The sequence below is a fragment of the Mercenaria mercenaria genome, chromosome 16, assembly GCF_021730395.1.
Source record: "Mercenaria mercenaria strain notata chromosome 16, MADL_Memer_1, whole genome shotgun sequence".
Taxonomy (NCBI): Eukaryota; Metazoa; Mollusca; class Bivalvia; order Venerida; family Veneridae; genus Mercenaria; species Mercenaria mercenaria.
In genome coordinates this window covers 35,974,813-35,984,850 of record NC_069376.1, presented here as the reverse complement: position 1 = coordinate 35,984,850, position 10,038 = coordinate 35,974,813, and the positions used below count along the sequence as shown (strand labels likewise).

Sequence of the window (10,038 nt, the reverse complement as noted above, 5' to 3'; positions counted from 1 at the left end):
CATTACCTAACATGACACATTCAAAGAGCAACATCTGTGTACATAGACATGATTGAATTCTTGGTAAAATAATCCCACCCAAACAATAACATGTGCTTAACAAACGTATTTTGGGCTTCCCAGTTGTGTGTTGCTCTGTCACAAAGTGCGAGTCAGAAAATTTCTTTATGTTAAAAGCATTCTAAAACTTGTTGAAAATTAATAGTAGTTACTTTATGTTTAGAGTGTTCCACCACAGGATATCATACGTTTTGGCTCACCTGAGCACAAAGTACTGTAATCACTTGTCATCAATCCGTCCACACATTTCTTTGAACAATATCTCCTCTGAAACCATGTGGTGGAAGTTGATGAAACTTGGCCTGGATATTCTTTGGGTTGTCTTCTTCCAAAAATAATTCAAAGGTTCTGCTTGGTTAAAAAATGGAGCACCCGGAGCTAAAAATAGAAAAATCTTCAAACGACATCTCCTCCTAAACCGATGGTCGATTTTGAAATGATTTCACGCAAATGGTTCTTATGTTACCCTCTACCAAAATTGCTCAAATTATACCGATTCGTCAAAAAGCATGGCCGCCAGGGGTTTGGTCACTACTTTATATGTATATAGTGGAAATTAAAAAAAAATCTTCTTGTGTGAAACTGCTGGCCCAATTTTAAATTAATTTTACACAAAAGGTCCTTATGTGACCCTCTACAAAGATTGTTCAAATTATTTGGATTCGTAAAAAAACATGGCCGCCAGAGGGCGTAGTCACTTTTCCCTACATGTATATAGTGGAAACTTTAAAAATCTTGTGTGACCCTCTATCAAGATTGTTCAAATTATTTCGATTCTTCAAAAAGCATGGCTGCCACGGGGCGTGGTTACTTTTCCATTTATGTATATAGTAGAAAACCTTGTTTAAAACTTTTAGCCTGATTTTAAAATATTTTCATACAAATTGTCCTTGTGTGACCTATAAATAGTGTTCAATTTTTTTCCGATTCATCAAGAAACATGGCCATCAGAGGGCATGGCCACTTTTCATCGACAATTTTTTTAAACAACATCTCCAAAACCACTGAATAGATTTTGATGAAACTTTACACAAATTATCTCTGGGTAGCCCTCTTTCAAAGTTTTTCAAATGGTTTCGGTTCATTGAACATGTAGGTCTTTTTTGGTTAAAAATAGGTTTTCAGCTATCGACTTCAGAAATCCTTTTTCCTAGAGCTTTGATATTTGACATGTGACATAGGGGTGTGACTCTCTACCATTCTTGTCCAAATTATTGTCCTAAGGTCAAAAAATGGCCACACCCTTGTGACTCACATGTACTTACTATACTTACTATAGGCTTTTATATAAGAAACTTTGAAACTCTTCTTCTCTGAATCAATAATAGCTAGAGCCTTGATTATTTGGCGTGTGATATCAGATTTGTAATGTCTACCGTAATTGTTCAAATTATTGCCCTAGGTTCAATAATGTACGCGTGTATGACATGTATATAATATAGGCTAACATAGAAGAAACCTAACTCTGTACTTAAACAAACACACTTGAAGCCTTGTAGGGTCAAAGACCCTCTTGTTTGTATTCAAGTAAATAAAATATAACAAAATATATAAAGTAGTACCCCATAATCAATTCTTTATTCTTATCAACAGTGCGATTGCTTGCAATGGTCATAACCATTCTATCATCACATGTCACATTATATCATTTTTATTGTACATAAGGTACAGTCATATCTATATATCTAATCATGAATCAGAAATAATTACTCATACAGAATCTGTCTATGAAGCATTTTTTGAAAGTTGTCTGTTCTTATCAGCCGAGTGACTTTGTAAAATTTTTACTGCCAAGTATCAACTGCGTCAGCCATTTTCATTAATTTTGTTGTTTGCAGATGGATAAGATAAGAAATTAAACCGTTATAATCACAGATCTTAACATTTTATCATCGTGTTAATGTCACATGAATAAATCATGGGTTTTTGTAACATCTGTCAGCCGTTTTATACAGTTTGGAGCATGCTGTAGGTTTAGGACCCTGGAATAGAAAATACAGACGAAGTTAAGAAACATCAGAAATGAAGTTTGTAATTGTGAAATTTGCAGTTATTTTCTATATACAGGTAATGACTGGCGATTTCTGTGTGATTACGTCTAGTCGTAAACTTCTCTGAAATTCCTTTGCTCTTAATGTATCTCAAAAGAACGCATATCTTTCCATACCAGGAAGACATGATGCACCATTCATATATATTACTGTATAAGGTATTTTGTTGTGACTAGGGCATTTTTGATAAAAGCGTTAGTCATAATCATTTAGCACATACTGTAAAATTGTAACTTAAACGCCCTGAAAAATGTTATCCTTAAAATAAGTTGCTAAAAACTGCGAGATACAGCATACCTTATGCAAATATTCTACCATTGAAAGAAAAGCATTCAGGCCTTGCCAAAACAAAACGGTCGGTTTCAAATTCCCGCCTATATATACACCATATTATACCATTGGTATAACACCAATCAGTGCTTGCCGAGAACGCCGAGTTTCATTTAACTTAAAAAGGTCATTCAGTACTTGCTAAGAGTAATTTTTTTCTCAGTTTACATAATTCTCATCACAAACCACAAGTAAAAGACCATTCAGTACTTGTTGAGAGCCACGGGTTTCAGATTACTTAATTCACATCACAGACCAATATTAAAAGAACAGTCAATACTTTCTGAGACTAAGGTTTTTACCTAATTCACATCACAAACCACAAGTAAAAGACCATTCAGTTCTTGTTGAGAGCCACGGGTTTCAGATTACTTAATTCACATCACAGACCAATATTAAAAGAACAGTCAATACTTGCTGAGACTAACGTTTTTACCTAAGTCACATCACAAACCACAAGTAAAAGACCATTCAGTTCTTGTTGAGAGCCACGGGTTTCAGATTACTTAATTCACATCACAGACCAATATTAAAAGGTCAGTCAATACTTGCTGAGAGTAACGTTTTTACCTAAGTCACATCACAAATCACAAGTAAAAGACCATTCAGTTCTTGTTGAGAGCCACGGGTTTCAGATTACTTAATTCACATCACAGACCAATATTAAAAGAACAGTCAATACTTGCTGAGACTAACGTTTTTACCTAAGTCACATCACAAATCACAAGTAAAAGACCATTCAGTTCTTGTTGAGAGCCACGGGTTTCAGATTACTTAATTCACATCACAGACCAATATTAAAAGAACAGTCAATACTTGCTGAGACTATATATACGTTTTTACCTAAGTCACATCACAAATCACAAGTAAAAGACCATTCAGTTCTTGTTGAGAGCCACGGGTTTCAGATTACTTAATTCACATCACAGACCAATATTAAAAGAACAGTCAATACTTGCTGAGAGTAACGTTTTTACCTGTCACATCACAAACCACAAGTAAAAGACCATTCAGTTCTTGTTGAGAGCCACGGGTTTCAGATTATAATTCGCATCACAGACCAATATTAAAAGAACAGTCAATACTTGCTGAGACTAACGTTTTTACCTAAGTCACATCACAAACCACAAGTAAAGACTTCATTCTTGTTGAGAGCCACGGTTTCAGATTATATTCGAATCACGACCATATAAAAGTCAGTCAATACTTGCTGAGAGTAAACGTTTTTACCTAATCAATCACAAATCACAAGTTAAAGACCATTCAGTTCTTGTTGAGAGCCACGGGTTTCAGATTACTTAATTCGCATCACAGACCAATATTTAAAGAACAGTCAATGCCTGCTGAGAGTAAAGTTTTTACCTAAGTCACATCACAAATCAAAAGTAATTTGCTGAGAGCCACGAGTTTCAGATTACATAGTTCAAATCACGTACCTCCAGGAAAAACCATTCAGTGCTTGCCATAAAATTAAGAGTTTCAGTTAAACAAACAAACTTAACTTTGAGGTTCTCAAAAAGCTTTAGTCCAGGGATATTCTCCTAAAGGTGTTTGATATGCATAATATAAAGGAACTCCCAGAGCATTAGATAGACTTTTTCCATATTTACGGAATGCTGAAACGCAGCGCTCTTGGGAAGAACCGGATGTTTTTAATCTGATCAATCGTAAATCCTTTTGGCCGTTGATCAGAACCCACACAAGCAAAACTGTAAACCATTTTTATTGCATTTGTTTATGACAGACATACCAGCACAAGCTTCAAAGAAACTTCGTTATAAGGTTTCATTGGACTCTAGGACCATAAAGGACCAGAAGTAATAATACTGAGTGACAGTAAGGGGCGATGTTTTTCGGCCACAGCAGGACTCTTAAAGACTGATGATGCCTAAGATAATCAGTCAAAGAAGATCTTTTTGAAGCACTTAAGGTAAATGCTCAATATTAAAGCAAACTCGGTTTGAATGAGTTTATAAATGTCTTAAAAACGAAAAGATAACTTAGTGTGTGCCAGGAACTCTAAGTCCTTTAAGCTTAAACGTACCAAATACCTTTTGGAGAAAGTTATTGAGTGTAAGCCAATAACCTCAAGATTCAGCGTACTTTATCATGAAACGCTAGGGGAAGGTCACCTTGTGCTACTCGAGAGTCCTAAGTCCTTTAAACAATGACTACAGAATAAACAGGGAAAAAAAACACTGTGAAAAAGAGTGAAGCCAACGATACAGCACTCCAAGTGGAAACATTTACACGTACACACAGTCTGTGTATAAACAAAACTAACTAACAGTGAAGAAGGAAGACAGCAGTGCACCGTCTTTTATCGACCAGAAGCAATACTACCATTGTAGAATTTTAATTGGCTAAATGGCATCACACCACAATTTAAAACTTTAGGCTTATTTTATACACATCAAGACTGAAGTAATTTTGTGTTTGTCGTTAGACCTGTGTTTCGGCTGAGCTTCGATAGACCTGTGTTTCGGCTAAGCTTCGATAGACTTGTGTTTCGGCTAAGCTTCGATAGACATGTTGTATTTCGGCTAAGCTTCGATAGACCTGTGTTTCAACTGAACTTCGATAGACCTGTGTTTAAGCTGAGCTTCAACAGACCTGTGTTTCAGCTAAGCTTCGATAGACCTGTGTTTCAGCTAAGATTCAATAAACCTGTGTTTCAGCTAAGCTTCGATATACCTGTGTTTCTGCTAACCTTCGATATACCTGTCTTTCAGCTAAACTTCGATAGACCAGTGTTTCAGCTAAGCTTCGATAGACCTGTGTTTCAGCTAAGCTTCGATAGACCTGTGTTTCAGCTGAGCTTCGATAGACCTGTGCTTCAGCTGAGCTTCGATAGACCTGTGCTTCAGCTAAGCTTCGATACACCGGTCTTTCAGCTGAGCTTCGATAGACCTTTGCTTCAGCTGAGCTTCGATAGAGCTGTGCTTCAGCTAAGCTTCGATAGATCGGTCTTTCAGCTAAGCTTCGATAGACCTGTGTTTCAGCTAAGCTTCGATAGATTTGTGTTTCAGCTAAGCTTCGATAGACCTGTGTTTCAGCAAAGCTTCGATAGAGCTGTGTTTCAGCTAAGCTTCAATAAACCTGTCTTTCTTTAAGCTCAACTTCGATAGACCTGTGTTTCAGCAAAGCTTCGAAAGACCTATGTTTCAGATAAGCTTCGACAGACCTGTGTTTCAGCAAAGCTTCGATAGACCTGTGTTTCAGCTAAGCTTCGGTAGACCTGAGTTTCAGTTAAGCTTCGGTAGACCTGTGTTTCAGTTAAGCTCGATCGACCTGTGTTTCATCTAAGTTTATACATAATTCATATACCCTAAGAATCCAGTATTTGGCGAGTACTGCAAGAATCAGCTTACCTTATACATGTCACATACCACCGACAGGAGGTCACTCAGTGCTCTGTTTTCTAAAATTCCATCATGTTGCTGAAAGTATAATCATGGTTTGTATAGGTTAAAGTTCCATAAGGCTCTTAATTTTATGTTAAAAACAGATAATGCTTTTGTCCAAATAAATACTACACATAATTGAATAGTTAGAAGAATGCTCCTTTCAATATTACACATGAAATTATGAAGTCAAGATCACAAAGGGAGATAATCAAAACAGTGCATTTTATAGAACTTTCAATTATGTTAATCACATAGTCAAACCTATGACAAATACGTGAGAAAACAATTATCAAACATTGGATGTAACAAGAAAATAATATATTAAAATATGTTCTTAATAAAAAAAAGTGACAGCCACATTTTAATCAAAGGCATTATGAGCCTTTAAAGTTCGGGACCCTGAAAGTATGGTTATCAGCATGATTTTATAGGTAAAAGTTCGGGGCGCAAAATGCATGATTATCAACATGGTTTTCGCGGCGCTGAAAGTATTATCATCAACATGGTTTTATAGGTAAACGTTTGCGGCGCTTAAAGTATAATTATCAACATGGTTTTATAGGTAAACGTTTGCGGTGCTTAAAGTATAATTATCAACATGGTTTTATAGGTAAACGTTTGCGGCGCTTAAAGTAAAATTATCAATATGGTTTTATAGGTAAACGTTTGCGGCGCTTAAAGTATAATTATCAACATGGTTTTATAGGTTAAAGTTCGCGGTACAATAGTTTCTGCCGTGGCATAATTGAAAACATTCCCTCACGAACAATATTGAAAGATATATGTTACTACCAATAACATTTCTTTTGATGATTAATTTTAAACAAACAAAAGTATCAAACAAAACATAAGAAATTTTAAGTCAACTTACACCATTAAATGTTATCCAAGGGACGTACATATGTGGTGGATTAAGAGCTGCTGTTTTAAGTGCCATTTCATGTAGTAAACCATTTCCCAGTTTACCATTGGCACAATCTGTGATTGGTGCCAAATCAATTTTCATGTTTTTTGCACACTGTAAATGGAAAAAGTGAATTATATTTCTCTTTATTTACACCATTTTAAAGTTACTTTACTAGTCTTATTCTGTATCCGTTATTTTGATTGGAAATAAAATATTTTGATTTAAGAAAGTTTATACTTCACTTTTCTTAAATTTTGGATATATAATCATTAATATCGCAAAAATCAGTAATTTGAACAGAATAATCCATGATCGTCCTAACATGACACTTAAAATGGAAATGAAATTTTCTTTATCGCTTTCTTTGGTAGTTTACACGCTTCAACATCAGAAAATCATAAAACTGAAATTCATATCCCCAGATTTCATAACAATACAGTCATTTTATAGTCTTACAGTTTTAGCAGCATCAGCAGGAGCTGTCCATTTTTGAGCTTCTATACAGTGTATAAATGGGAAATAATTACTGAAGTTCTGCATTATGTACATGGCACATGTCTGAAAAAAAAAGGAACATGTTTTGAAAACAAAGCAATACATGCGAGCATATGTCCAGTGTGATGTAAGAGGCAGCCAGTCTTGAATACGATATCTTGGTTAAATGGTTATCTATCACTATGCTATAATCTATGGAAGTCTTTTTCAACTTTACAATCACTGGAAACCGAATCTCAGATACAACAACTTAATGAACAGTTTAAAGTGCTTCAACACAAATCGCTTCATCATGGCGACATGCGCACTGCTATTCTACAAACCATGTACCACTTACCTCTATCAGATTGCCAATACAATCATGCTCTCCATGATGGCGCATACTTACACTTTCAATTTTTCGCCTATAGGCAACATACCTCTATGAGGTTGCCAGCACATTCGTCCTGCCCATGCTGACATGTGTACTCCCATTTTCCAAACCACTTCTTCTCCTGCAATAAACATGCTACACTTCAAAATAATATGACAATTCTATGTTTCCTAACTGTCAAGCACATTAGAATATTGAGGTAGTTTGTTACATAAAGGTAAAAACGACAGCTTGAATTAAGCAGAATACATAAACATTTTGTTAGAAACCAAATATCTTCGTAATTATTCCAATAAAACTTTCGCCCTGGAAACACATTACAGAATTAATTGGCTTAAACAGGTTTTTATTTTCATTTCATTTTCATTTACGATAAGTAGCAAATTTGTCAAGCTTGTACGTTGCTATTTTTGTTTTTGTTTTTGCTTGTTTTGTTGTTTTGCTATTACTAGTATTGATCACATCCTGAACTCCGACCTTGGCGTTTCCGTACGGCACTATAGTTATGTTGAGGATATCTGACCCCAGCTCCTTCCAGGTTTTGTACAATTGTTCCGCGATGAAAGTTTTACACGCATTACATTCCGATTCAAAATATAATGCTAGGTTCACAGGGGATGCTGGAGTGTATGAGTACTGTTTACACTGTGTTTCTACCTGTAAACAAAAAGAAACATTTAGTTTTGGTTTAAATTATAACACAAGTCCTGAAGATTCTTTTGGAGTGGATGCTCGGACCATTTACTCACTGTCACCTCCGCTAGTTTAGTCGTGCGACTACCAAAGATCAAACATGGCATACGACAGGACTTCGACCACTTGCACCTAGTTATAATCCAAGCCGTTCCTTACCTGTTGTATGCTGCTCCTCCAGAAGTCTGTTAGTAATGTTGGTCGGAGCTTAGCGCAAGATACAAAAGACGCTCCAATTCCAGAAGCTTCCATGGTTCTTCAGTGTGCCAGGTGTAAAGCACCCATACACGGGACTCTTATCCCAGCGTTAGTACTTTTCAGTTGGAGGAGCGGGGGCTCGAACTCACGAGCCCTGGTTTCGTAGTTATACGGTGTGACCACTTGACTGCTTTCCTGTTGTAATGTGTGACTAGGGCTTTCATACTTCCAATATGTACAAGACAAACAATGGATATAATGTATTAATAGCTCTAGAGATATAATATATATCTGCAATATATAGGTAAGTGAGATATACTTACTTTCCCCGAATTGGGTTAAAAAGTTTTAAACACTTTAAAGAAGGTTTGCAAGATATCTTTGTGAAAGGGTCTTACATTGCAGGTTTTGGCAATTTCCAGGGAAGAGCACCACAAAGAAGGTGGGAAGTCACACGCCAGTGTTGGAGCAATAATTAGAAGTAAGAAGAGTCCGGAGCTTTGTGTAATTATCTTCATTTTCTGTTTTCTGAAAGGAAAGAATGTGTCTATGACTTGAAATATTTTTCATCCGTTTTGATTAAATAATATTTCTACAACAAGCAAATTCGATGAATTGGTATCCCCCGCCGAAAGGGTCTGTGGGGAGGAACGGCAAAAAAAAAATACATCTGGCAAAAAGTTAAGAATGTTACAAAGAAGCAAATAATTTCATTAGTCAAAATCAAATTAACAGAAAATGAATGCTTTTTTTTTGGGTGAGTGCGTGGGTGGAGGGGTGAGGGTACAAAACTTTACATGTTGATTATAAATATTGATGGAAAATTTAAAATGAAAAAAAAAGGGGGGGGGGGGGGGGAATGCATGATCGGGGTGGTGAGCATGACTGGGTTGAGAGAATGGTACAACTTTGCATGTTGATAAATATTCATGGAAGGTTTGGAAAAAAAGAAACAAAAAAAGGAATGAAAAAAAATTGGGGGGGGGGGGGGGGGGGGGGGTTGGGGGGGGGGGGGGAGGGGGTGTGACCAAGGCAAGGTGGCGACCAGGTGTGGGTACACAACTTCACATGTTTATAATAAATGTTCATGGAAAAGAATGAAAGAAGTTTAATGAAATTCTTCCAATTGGTTGGTTTGTTATGTACAAATCTGTGAATTTTTAAACAGTTAAAGGGCAATAACTCTATGGAAAATTGACCAATAAAAAAAGAAAATGACGGGCATCATCAAAGTTTGTTGGTTCATATTTATTTCAAGTTTCATGAAATTCTACCAACTTGTTATTGAGAAATGGCTGCAGACGTGGATTTTTCATTAAATCAAGGGCAATAACTCTAAGGGAAATTGACCAATCCAAAAAAACTTGATGGGCATCATTGCAAGTTTGATGAAATTCTACCTGCTAGTTACTGAGAAATGGCTGCGGACGGACATTTTTGTGCATTTTTCATTAAATCAAGGGCAATAACTCTAAGGGAAATTGACCAATCAAAAAAAAAACTTGAGGGGCATCGTTGTAATAT

At 36.2% G+C, this 10,038-nt stretch overlaps 1 protein-coding gene across 1 annotated transcript; it reads right to left on the bottom strand.

Annotated features, from left to right (window-relative positions):
• Positions 1-1,611: 1,611 nt before the first annotated feature.
• LOC123540456 (gamma-interferon-inducible lysosomal thiol reductase-like) lies at positions 1,612-9,038 on the bottom strand. The gene is made up of 7 exons (XM_053526735.1): positions 8,913-9,038; positions 8,101-8,280; positions 7,670-7,744; positions 7,212-7,313; positions 6,720-6,866; positions 5,813-5,881; positions 1,612-2,042 (listed from the first exon to the last, which is right to left on the bottom strand). The coding sequence occupies exons 1-7, from the start codon at positions 9,030-9,032 to the stop codon at positions 1,977-1,979; spliced, it is 759 nt and encodes a 252-aa protein (XP_053382710.1). The 5' UTR covers positions 9,033-9,038; the 3' UTR covers positions 1,612-1,976.
• Positions 9,039-10,038: the final 1,000 nt, after the last annotated feature.

Excerpts from the sequence above, each read along its gene's own strand:
- LOC123540456 (XM_053526735.1), bottom strand. The coding sequence starts at position 9,032 with ATGAAGATAATTACACAAAGCTCCGGACTCTTCTTACTTCTAATTATT. Across the intron at positions 6,867-7,211 it reads CTGCTGATGCTGCTAAAACT|TGTGCAAAAAACATGAAAAT; the intron begins GTAAGACTATAA and ends TTCCATTTACAG. Across the intron at positions 5,882-6,719 it reads CTTGGATAACATTTAATGGT|CAACATGATGGAATTTTAGA; the intron begins GTAAGTTGACTT and ends TTATACTTTCAG.